The sequence below is a fragment of the Capsicum annuum genome, chromosome 7, assembly GCF_002878395.1.
Source record: "Capsicum annuum cultivar UCD-10X-F1 chromosome 7, UCD10Xv1.1, whole genome shotgun sequence".
Classification (NCBI taxonomy): Eukaryota; Viridiplantae; Streptophyta; class Magnoliopsida; order Solanales; family Solanaceae; genus Capsicum; species Capsicum annuum.
In genome coordinates this window covers 2,908,686-2,929,155 of record NC_061117.1, presented here as the reverse complement: position 1 = coordinate 2,929,155, position 20,470 = coordinate 2,908,686, and the positions used below count along the sequence as shown (strand labels likewise).

At 38.3% G+C, this 20,470-nt stretch overlaps 3 protein-coding genes across 5 annotated transcripts; 2 read left to right on the top strand and 1 right to left on the bottom strand.

Annotated features, from left to right (window-relative positions):
• Window positions 1-785: 785 nt before the first annotated feature.
• LOC107877566 (translation initiation factor IF3-4, chloroplastic) lies at window positions 786-8,603 on the top strand (the record flags this gene model as incomplete). 2 transcript variants are annotated; one of them, XM_047415106.1, is given in 10 exon segments in its annotated part: window positions 786-806; window positions 1,115-1,154; window positions 1,245-1,304; window positions 1,774-1,826; window positions 3,086-3,141; window positions 3,246-3,279; window positions 6,588-6,660; window positions 6,744-6,836; window positions 7,328-7,487; window positions 8,228-8,603. In XM_047415106.1, coding segments are annotated over 9 exon segments (571 nt in total), but the record flags the coding sequence as incomplete, so codon positions are not given.
• Window positions 8,604-11,520: 2,917 nt separating this feature from the next.
• Window positions 11,521-20,044, bottom strand: LOC107877569 (pentatricopeptide repeat-containing protein At4g30700). Of its 2 annotated transcripts, none has more exons than XM_016724240.2 (3): window positions 16,270-20,044; window positions 13,694-14,967; window positions 11,521-11,953 (listed from the first exon to the last, which is right to left on the bottom strand). In XM_016724240.2, the coding sequence occupies exon 1, from the start codon at window positions 20,042-20,044 to the stop codon at window positions 17,666-17,668; it is 2,379 nt and encodes a 792-aa protein (XP_016579726.2). In that variant the 3' UTR covers window positions 11,521-11,953; window positions 13,694-14,967; window positions 16,270-17,665. The 2 variants fall into 2 exon arrangements, with proteins under 2 accessions (XP_016579726.2, XP_047271060.1); XM_047415104.1 differs by having other exon boundaries at window positions 11,521-11,942.
• LOC107877568 (cellulose synthase A catalytic subunit 7 [UDP-forming]) lies at window positions 11,634-17,643 on the top strand. The gene is made up of 12 exons (XM_016724239.2): window positions 11,634-11,767; window positions 12,370-12,565; window positions 12,667-12,866; window positions 12,952-13,172; window positions 13,627-13,893; window positions 14,276-14,621; window positions 14,707-14,970; window positions 15,128-15,340; window positions 15,446-15,656; window positions 15,786-15,982; window positions 16,315-16,668; window positions 16,809-17,643. The coding sequence occupies exons 1-12, from the start codon at window positions 11,693-11,695 to the stop codon at window positions 17,388-17,390; spliced, it is 3,126 nt and encodes a 1,041-aa protein (XP_016579725.1). The 5' UTR covers window positions 11,634-11,692; the 3' UTR covers window positions 17,391-17,643.
• Window positions 20,045-20,470: the final 426 nt, after the last annotated feature.

Sequence of the window (20,470 nt, the reverse complement as noted above, 5' to 3'; positions counted from 1 at the left end):
GTTATTGTGATGTTAAATGTTAACTTTAGTGTACTGGGATGTCCTTTTCTTTGTTATTGTGATGTTAAATGTTATTGTTTGTTTTTCGTTAAAGATGTTGATCCCTCTGTACACTAATTTCCTCTAAACGTTTAACAGCTAAACCCCTTTGCTTCCCTTCCCTTAATTCTTCCATTTTTGGTCTCCGTTTTTACAATCCTAAGCTCCGTTCTTGCTCCTCCCTTATTTACTATTCTGCCACTGTCTCCGCCCGATACAGAGGTGGAGGTGGTGGTAGAGGTTCTGAGGAAGATGAAGCACTTGATATTTCATCTATCAGGTATTGGCATTTACATGTTCTTGTGTAGTATAAGAAATAAGAATGCGTATTATAGACTCTTATGGTCCGGCCTTTCTTAGGACCCCATGCAAAGCGGGAGCTTTAGTGTACTAGGATGTCCTTTTTTAGCTAACATTATGGGAAATTCTCATCCTTTTTTGTTTGTTTGTTTGGTTTTCTCGGTTATTGTGATGTTAAATGTGTTTGTTTGGGTTTTAATATGAATTGGGTTTTTGTTAAAGATGTTAATCCCTCTGTACACCAATTTCCTCTAATCCTTTAACAAGAAAACCCCTTTTCTTCCTTCCCTTAACTCTTCCATCTTTGTCCTTTGTTTTCACAATCCCAACCTTCGTTCTTGTTCCTCCCTTATCTACTATTCTGCCACTGTCGCCATCCGATGTGGTGGTGGAGGCGGTGGCCAAGGAGGATTCGGGCCGCCCTCACGTAATGACGAAGACGAAGCACTTGATATTTCATCTATCAGGTATACTAAAAGTTATTGTGTAGTTCCTCTTGCAGAAATGCAGTCTAACACTGGTACAATAGACCCTTATGGTTCGACACTTTCCCGAACCCCGCACATGAGAGTGCTTTAGTACATTGGGCTGCCCTTTTTTGTGTAGTTGTTGTGCACTCAGCTTGTGTAACATTATGCTAAATCTTATCCTTTATTGTTTGTTTTTTTATTTTCTTTGGTTATTGTGATTTTCAATGTGTTTGTATTGTCTTAAAATGGATTTCGGTTTTTGTTAAAGATATTCACTTTTTTTTTTATGTGGTGTTTTGAAATAGGTCAGACAAGGTTAGGCTCATTGATGATAAGCAGAACATGGTTAGTATAATTTCTTACTCTCTCGTTGTGTTGCTTTCAGAGTTGTTATTGATTATTGATTCTTTTTCATGATTGGTTTTTGCTATATAGTTGGGGATAGTGTCGAAAATGGAAGCTCTTCAGAGAGCTGAGGATGCAAGCCTGGACTTGGTATGTCAACTTTTTCTTCGACTTTTGTGATTATGTGGAAAACAATGTATCCCTCAAATGTGACGACGCAGTCTTCTAATTTGCCTCGTTTATGCTAGTAATCTTGTATTGAATGGTAAGTGATAATGTCGAAGTCATGAACACAATTTTGTTCACGAGATGGCTGAAAAAGATGCAGGTATAATTGTTAAACTAGGCAAAGTTGACCGGAGTGATCAATCTCCAAAGAAAGAGCATGTACTTGTATTGGTTGGGTGAGGTGGGGTGGTGGCGGAGGACGGGCAGCGGAAAGAAGAGAATATTATTGCTTCAGGTTATTAGGTGTAGTTAGAACGGAATACGATGCAGGAACGAGAAACGGAAAAGAGTATTATGCTTATTTAGAGGAGTAGCTTATCCAGAGTATTCGTTATGATAAAGTTAATAGTGGTTTGATTATGTTATTGTTTCCTTTGGTGGATATCTGTAGGTGATTCTATCTCCAGAAGCAGACCCGCCGGTTGTCAAAATAATGGATTACAAGTAAGATATATCCATCGGAAGTTTTTTCTCTCTGAATATCGAGTACGATATGTACTTCTTAATTTCTGAAATGATCTAATTGCACGCACGTGGAATTGGAGTATAAGCTTTATGAGTCATTAAGGTCGTAACTTGCAGCTTGACACATCTAATAGGAGTAATTGTGGAACCGGTAGAGAAATTGGAGTAATAGTTGTACCCTTTGTGCCGTTTCATTAGTCCTAGTTTTACTTGAAAGTCTTACTGGTATAAGATTTAAGAGTGTTTACTATTTTACGGCTGTATAGTGATATAATGATATTTGGGTTATTGGAAATAGAATAGAGAAGTAGAATCGAAAGAGTGAAAATCATGTAACTCTTGAGTTTTATTAAATCGGTCAAAACTTTACTTTTTAGGGAAGTGGACAACATTCAAGTTTCAAAGTCCGTTGGGGCTTTAAGAAGCAACAACAACATACCCAGTGAAATCCGTTGGGGCTTTAAGCGCAAATGAAGTGTAACTTTTAATGAAAAAAGTCCCAAAGGGAGAAAAAAAGTACAACTATATATGTTTAGTCGAAGACGAATAATTATAAGCATGAATGAGAAATATGAGAAATATATGAAGTTATGAAGAAAGAAGTTGAAATTTTTTTTTACGATAAAGTGAAATATCAGTTGTTAAGTGCCACCTCTCATAAGAGAAGTATGCTTTAAAACCTTGATGATGACACTAAAGTGCACATTGAGCGAGGCATAGCGCTCAACACATTTTGAAGCTTGCTTCAGGGCTTAAGCGCAACTTTGACAACACTGCATTGTAGCATACTTGTCCTTAGTAGATCTTGTATATATAGCAGATAGCACAGACGAATCTACTCGAGCTTGACTTGTGATTCCTTTTGCGGAACTTGGTTAAGAATATTTGTTAAACTAGCAATCAATGCTTGTGTGAAATTATGCTAAGTTGCTCATGTTGCTGCACCCGTGTCGGATCCTTCAAAAATACACTATTCAAAAATACACTATTTTTGGAGGATCCGACACGCACCAAGCATACCATTTTGCTTGAACTAGGTGGGTTAGAGGTTACGATCCTAGCTATGTGCTGTATAATTTTTGCTCGAAGATTACGTCATAGCACAAGTTATTGTGTTGTATTGAGATTTTAGATCATTGTATGCTGACGTGAAGCAAGGAGTACATCGGTCACGGTTTTCTTGTTATTTTGAATTGCTAAAACGCTAGTAAGTTGATATTTTGCTTTATTTTTGGCAGTAAGTATAAGTATGAACAGCAAAAGAAGAAAAAGGAGCAGCAAAAGAAAAGCGCTGGTACATATCTTGCCTTATTGGAAGTTTTTTTTTCTTTTGAAACGAGAGATCCCGTGATAAGCGATAACTTCCTTTTACCGACAATTTTTTTTTGTCAATGACAGCCAGCCGAATGGATTTGAAGGAGCTCAAAATGGGGTAAGGTTACATATCATGTATACTTAATACAGATATTTATTTAGAAATTATTAGTCTACCATATTTGCGCTTTAGTTTGTTTTCTTGATGGTTCAGTATTTCAGATGTCTTTTATGTTTCTTTTAAAATGTTTTATGTAGTCTCTGGATGGGTTCCTTCTTTACTTGAAATAATTCCTCTGCTGTCAGCGCATTGGGCGGAGAGGTGAGAATATCAAAATCATACAATACGGATACTTTTAGATGGAGAAAATCATTTAATCGAAGTCATTCAATACAAATATACTCACCCAAGGGTGTGGCCCAGTGGTCAGTGAAGTGATTAAGAACCATGAGGTCTCAGGTTCAAAGTCCCAGCAGAGCACAAAACACACCCAAGTGAAGTAATTCTTCCCATCTGTTCTTGCCGTTTTAGCCTTGGTGGATAGAGTTACCTGGTACTTGTTTCTCTTGTTGCTGGTGGGAAGTGGTAGTTATCCCATGAAATTAGTCTAGATGAGCGAAAGCTGGCCCGAACACCACGGTCGTAAAAAAAATAAATAATTCAATTCAAACACTAGGTTATTCTTCCCATCTATTTTAGCCATTTAGCCTTAGTGGACAGAGTTACCCAGTACCTGCTTCCCTTGTTGCTGGTGGGAGGTGGCAGTTATCCCATGGAATTAGTCTAGGTGAGCGAAAGCTGGCCCGGACACCACGGTCGTCAAAAAAAAAAAAAATTCAATCCAAATATACAATATGAACAACACCAGAACAACACAAATGAAGTGCTTGTCGACTTGACCGTGGGCTGATGTAACGCACAAATGCGAAATAATGAGGCATCAATTCATTCATAAAATATGTAGAGGTGTCTCCAACTTCTTTTGTCTTCCATGGACTATGCCGAATGGAGCATATTCGACCATTGGAAGGCTTTTTATACTTCTTTATTGATTTTGCCATCTGAATGTAACTAATAGGTTGACGTTTTGGCTCAATAGAATGAGGGTACAAAAGCAACAAGGAGATACCTAGTGTAAATTGCTAAAATAATAATCAAACTAAACTAATAGGTTGTATAAAAATTTGTCTCTGACTTTGCAGGAACTTAAACCTAAGACCGCACGGTCCTCAACCCATTTCATTGACCACTAGGCTGTATCTTTGGATGTGTGAACAAAATATATTTTAGCTATGATAGATTCTTTGAGAAAGGGCCAAACTTGCCCTTAAAGTATCTGAAATTTAGCAAATATGCTATTCGTTAGTAGTTTAGCTTACCTATGCCTCTGTCGTTTAATAGTTGGTCCAAATATACCCTTAGTTTAGCTGGAGCTCTCAGTTAACCTAATTAGTTGATTAATATGCACTATTAACGTAAGGCATATCTGCCTAATTTAACATACTTCAAGGGCATATCCGTCTCTTTTTCACTTATTAGCTAGCTAATTAGGTTGATTGGAGCCTTGTAATTATGGTACTAGTTTGTAACTTTTTGGAGGTAGCCAACATACCCTTAATGTTGGAGAATACAACTTTACCTTTATCAAAAAAAATAAATTAGGTTGATTGGAGCCACCAGTTAAATTAAGCACGTATTTGGACTATGTTGCTTGGACTCTTCAAAAATGTTGTAGGGTGCGTGGGTAAGATCCTCCAACACGAGTGCATTTTTGGAAGATTCGACAGGGGTGTGACAATATTTTGGAGGGTCCGAGCAATATAGTATTTGGAACAGCCATCGAACTGGTAAGGTCTGCGTACGCTCTATCCTCGCCAGACGACAAACCTCACTTGTGGGTTGTGGGATTTCACTGGGTATGTTGTTGTTGTTGAACAACTATCGAACTGTAGGGGCACATGTGAGTTAAACTATTAGTAGGGGGCATATTTGCTCAATTTTGATTTTCGAATATGTTAAGGGCATAGCAGGATCTTTTTCGTAGATCCTTTATTCTTATTTTGAGAACATATATTTTAGCTATGCTCGAGGAGAACACCTGAGGTATAATCTTACTCATTATTCGTCTCCGTGTACATCTAGTGACTCTAATCAAGTATCCTCAAATGAAAGAAAAGTACAATCATGAACTAGTTGCTTGTCGTGAATGTGTTTATTGACTATTTAATGTGGATTAACATGGAGCTAACGAGTTTTAGCTCCTTGTTAAGGATTGTGTATGAGAGCTCATACTAAGCATGCCACATATTTGATCCTTGTGTCTTGCGAACTAACCTTGATATTTAAGTGGGGAAGGGTAGAGGGGTGGACCCATTATCTTTGAGTACTGAAGGTTGCAATTGGTCCTAAGGTTGACCCCATGTGGATTAAAAAACGAACTTTTAGGGTGTGGTTTAGTGGTCAATGAAGTGGGTTAAGCACCATGAGATCTCGGGTTCAAATCAAAGACAAAATGCACATTGGGTGATTTCTTCCCATCCGTTGACAAAGTTACCTCTGACACCTGTTGCTGGTAGGAGGTGGTAGGTATCTCATGGATTAGTCGAGGTGCGCGCAAGCTGTCCTGGACACCACAGTTATAAAAAAAAAAAAAAAAAAGAACGAACTGGTTACAATTGTCTAGGAAAACATATGTTTTAGGAAAGTAGTAATAATATTTTTGAGATTCTTTGGAAGTACGTTAAGTGATATATGAAGGTGATGGAAGTTGGTATAAACTAGACATGATTCCTCTTTGTCTGTGTAAATAGTTCGAGCCCTGTACGATGCAAAGTAAGCCTTGTATTTAATTAGAGAAGGGTAGAGGGGTGGACTCATTATCCTCGAGTTTGGGTGATTTACCTTTTGGTTTCTCTTTTCCGAAAGACCAGTAAGTTCTTTTAAACTTAACGCAACACAAGTCTTGCATTTTTTATTCTCTCGGAATCCTAAAATTTTCCGAGATATTTATTCTCATTTGCTTACTTTTCCTTTACGCCAACAATTGTGGTATATAACCTTTTCTTCCGTCTCTAAGAGATTGTTTCTCGGTTGATATTTGCCCTCTGTGAAAAAAATGTGCATGGAGTTTTCCGTGTTAATACGTTTTCTCAATGATAATAAGGGGTGTTGTTACCGAGAAATGGTGAAAGGGAGAATTTCCAATATCGTCATACTCGCCATTCTAGTTAAAGATTGCTCGACATATTTACCAGGAAGAAAAGTTAGTTCTATTGTTAGGTTTAATACATGTTAACCGCTTCAATGTCGCTGTTCTCTAAAGTAAAAAAAAAGTACTTTACCATATTATGTTGTTGTGGTGCATCGTTTACCCTATTTTCTCCGGTCTCCTTTCTGGTATCTGAAGGTTCATTTTGATATTGCAGTTATAATATTGATTCTCACGATTATTCAGTGCGTTTGAAAGCCGCTCAGAGGTTTTTGAAAGATGGTGACAAGGTAGCTCGGAATCATGAATTTCGACAAGCAAGTTCTTTAGAGAATTTGCTCGTTCAATGTTTAAATGTTGGTACTTCCTGCAGGTAAAAGTCATAGTGAACTTAAAAGGCCGCGAAAATGAGTTCAGAAATAATGCTATTGAGCTACTAAGGCGTTTCCAGAATGACGTCGGTGAGGTAAGCATGATCCCCTCCCCCCCTCCCTCATTTTCGACAGTAAACAAAGACGGTTATGAATCTTATCTGCTTGATTATGACTACAACACTATTAATTTTGCCTTAGAGGCGTTCCCGTCATCGCATCAGAAGAAAATATTCGGGGAAAATGTAAACGAGGAGTAATGGACAATATTCGAACACTGTAAACAAAAGTTGGGATTGATATCTCGACGGTAAAGTAAGACCAAGCTCATGACCTTATTATCCTAGGTCGGAACAAGTTGATAGGACCCCCTTTTTTACGTCCCCATGCTCCCCCCGTGTGGCGACATGGGGGCAAAAAAAGGAAAGAGACGGATGGGGTTTCTCTCGCTTTTGGCATAGCAGTATCCAATATATATTGATAGTTACTCAAGATCAGTAGATCAAAGTTTGACGATTTAAGCGTGTATTCTCGCTTGGTCTTTTCCCACACCAGCTAACGTCTTATATTATGGTGCCATTCACAGCTCGCGACCGAGGAGAACAAGAACTTCAGGGATAGGAACGTCTTCATAGTTTTGATACCGAATAAGGCTGTTGTACAGAAAGGTCCCGAGCAACCGAAGAAAAAGGAAAAACCGGCAACCGAAGTTTCAGCCAGTGTTTGAACATCACATCAAGAGAAAGGTGAGAGATACGACACATTGATATCCGTACTTGTATAGAATTTTAATAGGATGTACACTTGTTGTGTATTGTCTATAAAAGTAACAGTAGCAGGAAACTGAAGTTTTTGTAGTTTAACATTTAAGAGATAAAGTTGAAGTAAGTTGAGCTTTCCTTCACTTGTTTACGTGTCGAATTTGAATATTATCTGAGCGTCCAGGGGTGTGACCTATTGATCAATTGAGGTAGAATGGACAGTGGAAGCATCACCGCGTCCCTAAGTTGGTTGTAGTGTGCTGCCTAGGTACACGTGCCCTCGGTCTAATGGCTTGGGGCACAATTTCAAAGATGTCAAGTGATTTTTTCTCTCATGTCCAAGTTATTGTGAACGTAACTATCACGTTGATCACAGTGAACAGAGTTATCCCTTACTGGTTGGTGGAGGCTAGTAGGTATCCGAGTAAGTTGTGCAATTCATGCGGACTTAAGCACCACCTTCACCAAAAAGAGAAAAAGAGAGAATTTGAAGGGGAGTTAACCGGTAAAGTTGCTGTCATGTGATCGGGAGGTCACGAGTTTAAGCCTTGGAAACAGTCTCCGACAGAAATGCAAGGTAAGGCTGCGTACAATACACCCTTGTGGTGGGGCCCTTCTTCGGACCCTGCGTATAGCGGGAGCTTTAGTGCACTAGATTGCCCTTTTTAAAAGAATTTGGGTATTTTTTTTTCACTTTCATTGTTTTGTTTTTTTGGAAATTCCAGGAAAACCCGCAGCGTAAACCCCCGTGCACAGCCTGCAAGTAACATCAGGGTTTAAACTGCACTAGACAAGTCCGGTGCGACAGGCTTGACTCAAAGGCCCTACCTGGGAATCGATCCCAAGTAGCTGTGGTGGGTTTTCAACTCCCGACCAGTGAGCCACACCACAAGGGTGCCACTTTCATTGTTGTATGGTAGGGATTTTTATAACAAAGGAGGGACTTACCTATCATAATGATGAGCCATCAATTATTTTTCTAGCTAACACCTTATATGACTTATTTTGTTGGTGACTTCAAATTAAAGTACTTTGTAGTCCAAGCATCATATAAAAATATTTGTAGTTGGCATTTCAAATATAAGATCAATTTCAAAGCTATTTGCAAATATAAAAAAGAAAAACGATAGCTCGGTGTACTAAAACTTCCACTGACTGGTCAGGGAAGACTCGGACCATAAGGGTCTGCTATACACAGCCTCATCTTACGTTTATGCAAGGGGTATAAAGTGATTGAAAAACATTCGCAACTTACATCAGTACAGCTCTAATCTTCTCGTGCTCTGATCTTCTCGTGTATTCGTCTGTGTTAAGTAAAGTTTTTTTCTCGTTAATTAATCCGCCTTTCGTTAGTTGAAACGTCGATATTTTTACAAAAATTCAATCTCGATATTCTTTTTCACATGAAGTTATTTTTCACAATTATGCATCCATTTAGTGTGATTTACAAAGATAATTAAACTAAGTTTAATAATATCCCAAATAAATGAAAAAAAAATTTGAGATTTACTCCCTCTGTTCTAATTTATGTAAATTTATTTTTGTTATTATTTATGGTATCTCAAAATTGACAACATTATATCTCTATTAAACATTTTGTAACTTGCAAGAATTCAAATTGAGTAAAACATGTAGTATACCCCATTGAACTAAGATCAGATTTGCTATCACACATTTCAATTTTACGAGGGTCTTATTACCCCTGAATTAAATTTTAGCGTATTTTTATCATCCTTTTTAGTTGACGTGACACCTTTTATCAATCTTTTTAGCTGACGTGACACCTTTGACGTGGCCTTCATTTTATATAATAAAGTGTCACGTCAGCACAATTAAGAGTGATAAAAATATGCTAAAATTAAGTTCAGGGGTAATAAAACTCTTGTGAAGTTGGAATATGTCGTAGTAACTTTGACCATAGTTCGGAGATTATTGGATACTTATCTCATTCAAATTCATTAATCTAATCAGAGTTTAATATTTATGTGATCTCCTTTTCAATCACTATTTTAGTAGTATATTCTATTAATCACTAATATTTCATATACATCAAATTAGCATATTAAAATTCAAATTTCGATAGTATACCACTAGGACATGCTAATGATGATTTTAGCAAATCCCAAATGTAAAACTTTATAATTAGTTAGGAAGAAAGTGTTACAATCTAAAAAGAAAAAAAAAATAACTCTACAGTTTTTTAAGCAGCTATTTTTGAAAGGGTGCGTAGTAACTCACTGATCAGTAGTGCTCTTGCATCGAGGATGAACGTTTAATTTAGCGATTTCTTGTGTATATAACTAAAAGAATATTTGTAATGAACCATAAAAGTGATCTTCCTATTAGCTATTAAGGCCTTTCCCCAGATTATCAAATCTTCATTATGTTTGTGTTCTTCATTTACATATTGATTTGTCTCTCTCCAGATGTGTGTGTGATAGTAACCATATTGACATACAATAACTATTTGGATCTTTGATATTTTAATATTAAAAAAAAAAAAGGTTCTTTTGAGTACAAAACAAAAAGCTTAGACTCCAATTAACAGGTTTCTTTCCAAATTACTAATTAATGTGTGCTCACTAGTAGAAAGAAAGTTCTTATTAGTTAATAAAAGAGCAAATCTCTTTTATCCTAATCATGATTTGAACAAAAAAAACCATATCTGAAATTAATGATTCAAAAGAGTACTCCCTCCTCCATTTCAATTTACAGTAACCCATCTAGTACCCTGAACTATGATCAAATTTGCTACGATACACTTCAACTTCACAGGGATCCTATTGCTCCTCAAACTCAATTTTAACGTATTTTTGTCACCCCTTTTTCGCTGATGTGACACCTTTTTAGCTGAAATATCACCTTTGACGTGAGCCCCATTTTTATGTAATAAAGGTATCATGTCAGCACAAAAGGGTGACAAAATATGCTAAAATTGAGTTCAAGGGGTAATAAGACCCATGTGAAGTTGGAGTGTATCGTAGAAACTTTGGCCATAACTCGAGAGGGTACTGGATGCTTATGTTACGTCTTTCAATTTATTTGTTTTACTTTGCTTTTTAATTCGATTTAAGAAAAAATATCTCTTTCCTTTTTCGACAACTCTTTCATTTCAATTTTTCACATAGCATGTTTAAGACCACAAGATTCCAGAGTTTCTTTACTTTCGTGAACTTCGTGTCGAGCCTAAACTAGACAAACAAACTGAACAGGGGGAGTAATTCCCAAAAGTAAAGGACCATTGACACAACATATGAAAAACCTTGGGGACTAATTTGAAAAAAGCATATTTAAAAACCAAAAATCGATAAACCGAACCAATAATACATAAAATCGAACTGAATCGACCGATGCACACTTCTAAAACAAATTGTAATTCTCAAAAGCAAAGGACCATTGACACAACATATGAAAAACCTTGGTGACTAATTTGAAAAAAACATATTTAAATACCAAAAATCGATAAACCGAACCGATAATACATAAAATCGAACTGAACCGATCAATGCACACCCCTAAAACAAATTGAAGAGAGGGAGTAATTCTCAAAAGCAAAGGACCATTGACACACCTTGGTGATTAATTTGAAAAAAGCATATCTAAAAATCAAAAACCGATAAACCGAACCAATAATACATAAAATCGAACTGAACCGACCGATGCACACCCCTAAAACAAATTGAATAGAGAGAGTAATTCTCAAAAGTAAAGGACTATTGACACAACATTTGAAAAAAAGCATATTTAAATACCAAAAATCAATAAACCGAACTAATAATACATAAAATCGAACTGAACCGACCGATACACACCCCTAAAACAAATTGAACAGAGGGAGTAATTCTCAAAAGTAAAGGGCCATTGACACAACATATGAAACCTTGGGGACTAATTTGAACAAAAAACAACCAACCAAAACAAAAAAGCAAAGAAACTGTCATACTAACAAGAAAGAGAATGTGCAAATATGGTTGTTGGTGAAAAAAATAAAGAGGAAGCTTAGCTTAAAGGCAATGGAGACTCTACAACAAACACATCTTACATAAAATGGACACATATTAGGTACAAGAAAGATACATAAAGTGACACTAGTACTACTAATCTCATTCTTTCATTTAAAAAAAAGTAATCTTTTATACAATATATACCAATTCTCATCACCTTCCATTTCTCATCTATCTTCCTCAATAATGGAAGCTAGTGCAGGTCTTGTTGCTGGTTCTCATAACCGGAACGAACTCGTCGTCATTCATGGCCATGAAGAGGTAAGAAGTTAAACACATTGAAGTGTATAGTAAGTCCTCTATGTTGCTTGGAGTCTCCAGAAATGCTGCTGCACTTGTGTTGGATCTTGAAACAATGCTGCTACGACTGGAGGATCCGACGTGCGGTTGGCACATTTTTGAAGAGTCCGAGCAACGTAGAAAATAACAGTGTGATCTGGTGCACAACTGCACATTATCTCAATTTGCATTTTCTTACAAGAGATGAAAAGTAAAACAACAAAGATACTATGATAGTTAAGAGATAAAGTGGATATCAAAATGTAACTTTTCTACAATAGTGTTGCATTTTTGTTGCATCTTCATGTTCAACATCATCTTGTCTCATGTTTTATTACGACCTTATTTACTGTCTTTGTGTCGTGAGCCGAGGGTCTATCGGAAACAACCTCTCTACTTCTCCGGAGGTGGGTGGTATGGACTGCGTACACTTTACCCTCCCCAGACCCCCACTAGGTGGGAATACACTGGGTATGTTGTTGTCGTCTTCATGTTCAACATGACACATAGAACTGGCAAAAATACGTTGCTTTCTTTGTCTTTTTTTCTTTTTAACGTTCTTTCTTTGTCCTATCTTTCTGCAGCACAAGCCATTGAAGGATTTGAGTGGACAAGTTTGTGATATATGTGGGGATGAAATAGGCCTAACAGTGGATGGTGATCTTTTTGTGGCCTGCAACGAGTGTGGTTTCCCTGTGTGTCGGCCGTGCTATGAGTATGAGAGAAGAGAAGGAACTCAACAGTGTCCACAGTGCAAGACCAGATACAAACGTCTCAAAGGTATATATATCTTGATGAACAAAACGTTCACATCCATGAAAACTTGTTCTGGTTGTTCGTGTTGTTTCTTTTTGTTTTCAATTGTATTTGATGGATTGAAGGGAGTCCAAGGGTGGCGGGAGATGAAGATGAGGAAGATATTGACGATATTGAACATGAATTCAAAGTTGACGATGAACAAAACAAGAACAGAAACATTGTTGAGACCATTCTCCATGGTAAGATGACATATGGAAGAGGACCAGAAGACGAAGATTCTGCTCAGTACCCTCCCGTCATTGCTGGGACACGCTCACACCCGGTAGGGACATTGGAATCCGTACCAAGTATTACAAAGACAAGAAAATTTTGAATACGTTGGATATGAATGTATTTTGTGGATGCAGGTTAGCGGTGAGTTCCCAATATCAAACCATGGAAATGGAGAGCAGACGTTGGGATCTTCACTTCACAAAAGGATACATCCCTATCCAGCTTCTGAAAATGGAAGTGCAAGATGGGACGATAAGAAAGAGGGAACGTGGAAAGAAAGAATGGACGATTGGAAAATGCAGCAAGGACACGTGGGGGAAGATTATGATGACTCTGCTGACCCTGATATGTCCATGTAAGTAGTTATGATTGATCTTTAACATGAAAATGTTATGCAAATACATATCGTGAACCATAATACTGATGCGTTGGGAATCGGAACAACACACGAGCAAAATGCTCACACCTAGGTTGGTTCCTGTGGTTGGACATAGTAGATACAGATACTAGCACTTGACTATTTAAATTCACTCCCTTTTTTCTCATTCACATTCACATTCACATAAATGGAAGTGAAAGGAGCACATGACGCGTTCATGCCAGTAGGAGCAAGAAATTAGTGGAAATGAGAACACATTTATAGATATACAGAGACGTATAGTCAGTAAAAAATTTCGGGTATATCTACTCTTGTAGCTATCAGATTCGCTAGATTGCGGCGATTTCTTCTCAAACACATAAGTTCAATACTTGACATAATGAATACAAAGAGCAACATGGTTTCAGCTAATAGATGTGAGAAAATGCAGGGTGGATGAAGCAAGACAGCCTTTATCGAGAAAAGTGCCAATAGCATCAAGCAAGATCAATCCTTACCGGATGGTGATTGTAGCTAGGCTGGTGATTCTAGCCATCTTCCTTCGTTATAGAATTCTGAATCCAGTGCATGATGCGATTGGTCTCTGGCTAACTTCTATCATCTGTGAGATCTGGTTTGCCGTCTCTTGGATCCTTGATCAGTTTCCCAAATGGTTCCCAATCGACCGAGAGACTTACCTTGATCGGCTCTCTCTCAGGTGACAATTCTTTGCAAGTCTCTGCTCCTACTATCAATAAGAAGTTCATCCTTAAGCATGGACATTAAACCAACAGAGTTGCCAACTCAATTTCCGATATATACGCCTAGTTTTCACAAAATAATGTCATACTCTTCAGTACAATATAAGTTACCGACAGAAAAAAGATCAAAGTTCCATGAAAGAGATGCTTACTGTTCGGGCAAAACATAACAGAAGAGAAACCATGGAAAATCATATTGCACTCTAATATGAATGAGTGTGTAATTTTCAAAGCTGCAAGACAAATCATTGTCGAAAGACTTCTTAAAGTTCTAGCAATCTTTTCAAGATAAAACGTTACAACTAGAGAAACACATATTTGACCAAAATTTTGATGTAGGTATGAGAGGGAAGGAGAACCAAATATGCTAGCCCCTGTAGATATTTTCGTCAGTACAGTGGATCCTATGAAGGAACCTCCTCTTGTTACGGCTAATACAATCCTCTCAATATTAGCAATGGATTACCCTGTCGACAAAATTTCATGCTACCTGTCTGACGATGGAGCTTCAATGTGCACCTTTGAAGCACTATCGGAAACTGCAGAATTCGGTAGAAAATGGGTTCCCTTCTGCAAGAAGTTTGCTATAGAGCCTCGAGCACCAGAATTTTACTTCTCCCTAAAGATTGATTATCTCAAGGACAAAGTCCAGCCAACATTCGTTAAGGAGCGACGAGCAATGAAGGTAAAGCTTGAACTCTTGTTTTCATCAGCGAGTGCTACATAAAACTTACCATGTGATGAATTACAAATCTCATTGTACTTGACAGAGAGAGTACGAAGAATTCAAGGTTAGAATCAATGCACTAGTTGCCAAAGCAACTAAAATGCCTGCAGGAGGGTGGATCATGCAAGATGGAACACCATGGCCGGGAAATAATACAAAGGACCATCCTGGTATGATTCAAGTCTTTTTAGGTCAAAGTGGAGGAACTGACGTGGATGGACATGAACTCCCTCGTCTTGTTTATGTTTCTCGTGAAAAAAGGCCTGGTTTCCAGCATCACAAAAAGGCTGGTGCTATGAATGCCCTGGTAAACAAGGAAACTTCTGTTATTTGCTAGTTAATACCCCAGAATTACAAGTCACATTTTTTACACGTCTACTCTAAAACATTATGTGCACTACATCAAATGTTTCAACAAGAAATTTTGCAGAATCACAAAACATTCTTCAATGTGAACCTTGCAGATTCGCGTTTCAGGAGTACTTACCAATGCACCATTTATGCTTAACTTGGATTGTGATCATTACCTTAACAACAGCAAGGCTGTCAGAGAGGCCATGTGCTTTTTGATGGACCCACAGATGGGCAAAAAAGTTTGCTTCGTCCAGTTTCCTCAAAGATTTGACGGAATAGACAAGCACGATAGATATGCCAACCGAAACACAGTCTTCTTTGATGTAAGATTAAGAAAAATATGCCACATAAGGCCACTAAATAGATACTAATTCTTGGAATTTATATGAGATTAGTTTATCATGTACTTATATCTACTACTTGGGCAGATTAATATGAAAGGCCTAGATGGAATACAAGGTCCAGTATATGTTGGCACAGGATGTGTCTTCAGAAGGCAAGCCTTATATGGCTACAATCCTCCGAAACGTGCCAAGCGTCCAAGAATGGTGAGCTGCGACTGTTGTCCATGTTTCGGACGGAAAAAGAAGCTTGACAAATATAAATCTGAAGTCAATGGAGATGCAGCCAATGGTCAAGGTTTACATATATCCACATTCCAAATATTTTCAAGTTTCAACTTTCAAATAACAAAGGAGACTCTTTAATAAGATCCCCATTGAGATTAATTTACCCTTATTTCTCTTTTTCTTTTCTATATCTCCTCAGGATTTGAAGATGACAATGAGCTACTAATGTCCCAGATGAACTTTGAAAAGAAATTTGGTCAGTCTGCAATTTTTGTGACTTCGACTTTAATGATTGAAGGTGGGGTTCCACCTTCGTCGAGCCCAGCAGCCTTGTTGAAGGAAGCTATCCATGTGATCAGCTGTGGCTACGAAGATAAAACAGAATGGGGTTTGGAGGTAATGTTAATCTTTGTTTCTGTGCTTGCACGAAAGAACTTGGTTGACAAGGGATAAACAACTAATAAGAAACCATAACACTTTTCAGAGTTCGACTATTACCTTACAGAAGGTCTTTAGAAAACCAACTCTAACACAAAACAACAATGATTATAGAAAACATGCTAGTGCTTTTGATACAAGCATATTTCAATTGTGAAACATGAAGGATATAAATGCGTAAAACTTTCTGGATCTATAGATAGCATGAGATACATAACAATCATAATCTATTCTAATGTAATCACCTTTATGAATATCTTTGATTGAGGTAACTATTTTTGAACTTGCAGCTGGGCTGGATATACGGCTCTATCACGGAGGATATCTTAACAGGTTTCAAGATGCACTGCCGTGGTTGGAGGTCAGTCTATTGTATGCCTAAATTAGCTGCATTTAAGGGATCAGCTCCGATCAATTTATCAGATCGTCTCAACCAGGTGCTTCGATGGGCTCTTGGTTCTGTTGAGATCTTTTTCAGTCGTCATAGCCCATGTTGGTACGGCTATAAGGGAGGGAAGCTTAAGTGGCTTGAACGATTATCATATATTAACACAACTATTTACCCCTTCACTTCTTTACCTCTCCTTGCCTACTGCACTCTCCCTGCCGTCTGCTTGCTCACCGGAAAATTCATAATGCCAGAGGTAAGAACATGATGTTTTTTACTTAATCGCCATAGCTGAAAATTTTGAACATCAGTTGCACCTAAGTGACTTCATACTTCACTAGTTTACTTGCTTTCTGGACTAGTCAGCTGACTAGAACTTGCATTTCATTGATGCAGATAAGCACCTTAGCAAGTCTCTTTTTCATTGCTCTTTTTCTATCAATCTTTACAACGGGAATTCTTGAGCTAAGGTGGAGTGGAGTAAGCATTGAGGAATGGTGGAGAAATGAGCAATTTTGGGTTATTGGAGGGGTATCTGCGCATCTTTTCGCTGTAGTACAAGGTCTTCTAAAGATTTTGGCTGGCATAGATACCAACTTTACTGTGACATCTAAGGCAACAGATGATGAGGACTTCGGAGAGTTATATGCCTTCAAGTGGACTACTCTCCTTATTCCTCCAACGACAATTCTCATAATCAACTTGGTTGGGGTTGTAGCCGGAATCTCTGATGCCATTAACAATGGATACAATTCATGGGGTCCCCTTTTCGGAAAGCTTTTCTTTTCTTTTTGGGTCATTGTTCATTTATATCCATTCCTCAAGGGTCTTATGGGAAGGCAGAACAGGACACCAACCATTGTTGTCATTTGGTCAATACTTTTAGCCTCCATCTTTTCCTTGCTCTGGGTTCGAATTGATCCATTTGTGCTCAAAACCAAGGGACCAGATGTCAAGCAATGTGGAGTCAACTGCTAACATGCTCATAATTCCCTTATCGAGGCTATGCTCTTTGGCACGCACACAAGCATCTTGATATGTCAAGCATATTGTATCCTCCCCCGCGTGGGCTCTGGTGTACGCCCCTCAAACTGGAATATGCAAACAAAAGAATAAACCTAGTGTGAGAAGTTTTGTTTAGTGTACAAATTGTACTCAACTTTTTTGATTGTTCAAATTGTACTCGATTTTGCATATAGCTAAATGAAAGTGTTTGAAACCCTGTTAAATATCCTCGGCAAGAAAAGTTCATTTCACCAATAATCCCCACAGGAACACTCTCCATCTTTGAAATGATGAAACCTGTTGGCATCCCTAACAACAATAACCCTGTCTGTAACCTTGGATACAAACTTGGTGAAATTATGGCAATCCACACAAACCCTTAGGTTCTTGATGATTTTGATTTCAGTTCCAGGTTCAGAAGCTAAAAGTCCAAAAGCAATAGCTAACTTCTCACTATGAACTTTGACCATCAACTCTTTCTCCTCTTCCTCAACATCATGCAATGATGTGCTGGTTTCCGTGTGAAATCCAGCCTCCCTCATCTCCTCCATTAGCTCCTCCAGCTTCGCGTAAATAGCTCCTGCTTGAGGATGTGACTGGTCGCTGGATGTAAAGACATGCTGGTAACCATTAACCTCAATTAAAGTGCACCCAGGGGTCTTTGCAAGATTCTTGTTTCTTAGGATTTTCCTAACCGACGCAGCTTGAGAATAGTTACGGTCTACTGAATAGATGTTTGAAAGTAAAACATAGTATCCGGCACTGCCAACGTCCATTGCAAATAGCTTATCTGAAGCCAATCGAGCCATGTCAATGTTTTTGTGGACCATGCATGCACCGAGTAATGCACCCCACTCAGCTGGACCTGGTTCGAGAGGCATCTTATAAATAAATTCCAAAGCTTTTTCTAGTTTTCCAGCTCGGCCCAAAAGGTCCACCATGCAAGCATAATGTTCCGATAATGGTTCAGTGCCATGATCATGAACCATAGAATGGAATATCTTCTGACCTTCTTCTACTAAACCGGCATGACTACAAGCATACAAGACACACAGGAAAGTGACACCAGTTGGGGAAACTCCAGAATGAAGCATTTGATTAAACAGCACCAGTGCCTCTTGACCACGCCCATGCAGGCCATAAGCTGAAATCATAGCATTCCAAGTAACCACGTTTTTCTCCGTGATGTTGTCAAATACTTGACGCGCCTCCTCAATATTCCCACACTTGGCATACATGTCAACTAAAGCAGTTAAAACATAAATGTTGGACTCAAATTTCTCCTTCTTTATCAAGTCATGCACCCACTTTCCCATACTCAACGTTCCAAGTTGAGCACATGCAGAAAGTATACTCGTGATTGTAACAGGATTCGGATGGATATCTAACTTCTGCATTTCCCTAAATAGAGATATCGCCATTTCCGTTAACCCATTTTGGGCATAACCTGATATCATGGCGTTCCACGAAGCTAAACTTTTCTTCGGGAACTCATCAAACAACCTCCGTGCCAATTCCATTACATTGAGCCGACTATAAACTGTAGTCAAAGCAGTAGAAACTGAAGGATTCGATACCATCCCAGATTTCACAACAAAACCATGGATACAACGCGTAAGGCTCAAATAACCAAAAGGACAAGAAACCGGAATTAAACCAACAATAGTACTAGAATTAACTTTCTCCCCCTTAACAAGCAACTCTCTAAATAACCTCACCGAAGATTCATTCTCATTATTAAAACAAAAACCAGCAATCATCGCGTTACACGAAATCAAATCAGGTTCATTTATCAACTCAAACAACAATTTAGCTGTATTAACATCTCCACATTTCGAATACAACGAAATCAAACCAGTAACAACATATTCATGAACATCATACCCCATTTTCACACCTAAACAATGTATCAACATCCCATTCCTCAAATCCTGCAACTCAGCAACCGACGTAAGCGCCACAGCCAACGTAGTCGAATCAAACCTCATCCCTCCTCCAACCATATCGCTAAAAACCCGTAAACTCTCCTCATAACAACAATTCCTCACCAACCCAGAAACCATCGTATTCCACAACACACTATCTCTTTCACGCATTTCATCAAACACCTTGTACGCATACCCAATTCTTGAAAAATTCATATACATATCAACCAACGCCGACCCAACAAACAAATCCGATCCAAACCCATTAACTATCACTTGCCCATGAACCAAAATCCCAAATTTCTCAACCCCAAACGCCAAAACCCCCGAAAAACCTGAAACAAGAAACGCAAAAGTGAAGTTATCTGGCTTAAGTCTAGTACTTTTGAGCAGCTGGTAATACAGGGAAAGTGATTCAAATGGCAAATTGTTCCGAGAAAAGCCTCTGATTAATACATTATAGAGGAAAAGGTCCGGTGGGTTCGAGTTACTGAAGAGAGTGAAGAGATTTTTGGCGTTGGAAATGGAGTTGAAGTCTGAGAATTTTTGGGTGAGTTTAGTGATTGTGACGAGATTGTTGGTTTGGTTATGGCGGATGAGATGTGTGAGGAGTTGGTTGAGGTGGGAGAGTGTGGTGGATTGGTTGATTAAGGTTGTGGTTATGTCTCTTTGAACTGTGGATGCTATGGCTCTGTAAATCATTTGGGAATTTTCTTGGTTCTTGAAGTGGAGTGTGGAGTGGCGTTGAAAATAAATAGAGTTTTTGGCGGGAATGTGAAGGGGGTGGGGTGAGGGGTTTTACATTTAGGAGGATGTTGTAATAGATATACATGTATGAGCGTACTAAGAGAGATAGGATTCAAAACAAGGATATCTAAGATAAGGTGAGAGAGTTTGAAATGAATTGTGGAGTGGTGTTGATAATATATAAAGCTTTTGGCGAGAACGGGAAGGGGAGGGGTGGGGGTTGAGGGTTTTATGATTTACTAGGATGTTGTAATGAATGTATAAGATTACTAGGAGAGATAGGATTCGAAACTAGGATATTCGGAATAAGGTGAGAGTTCGAAGTGGAGTGTGGAGTGGTGTTGACAATATATAGAGCTTTTGATGGAAGTGAAGGGGAGG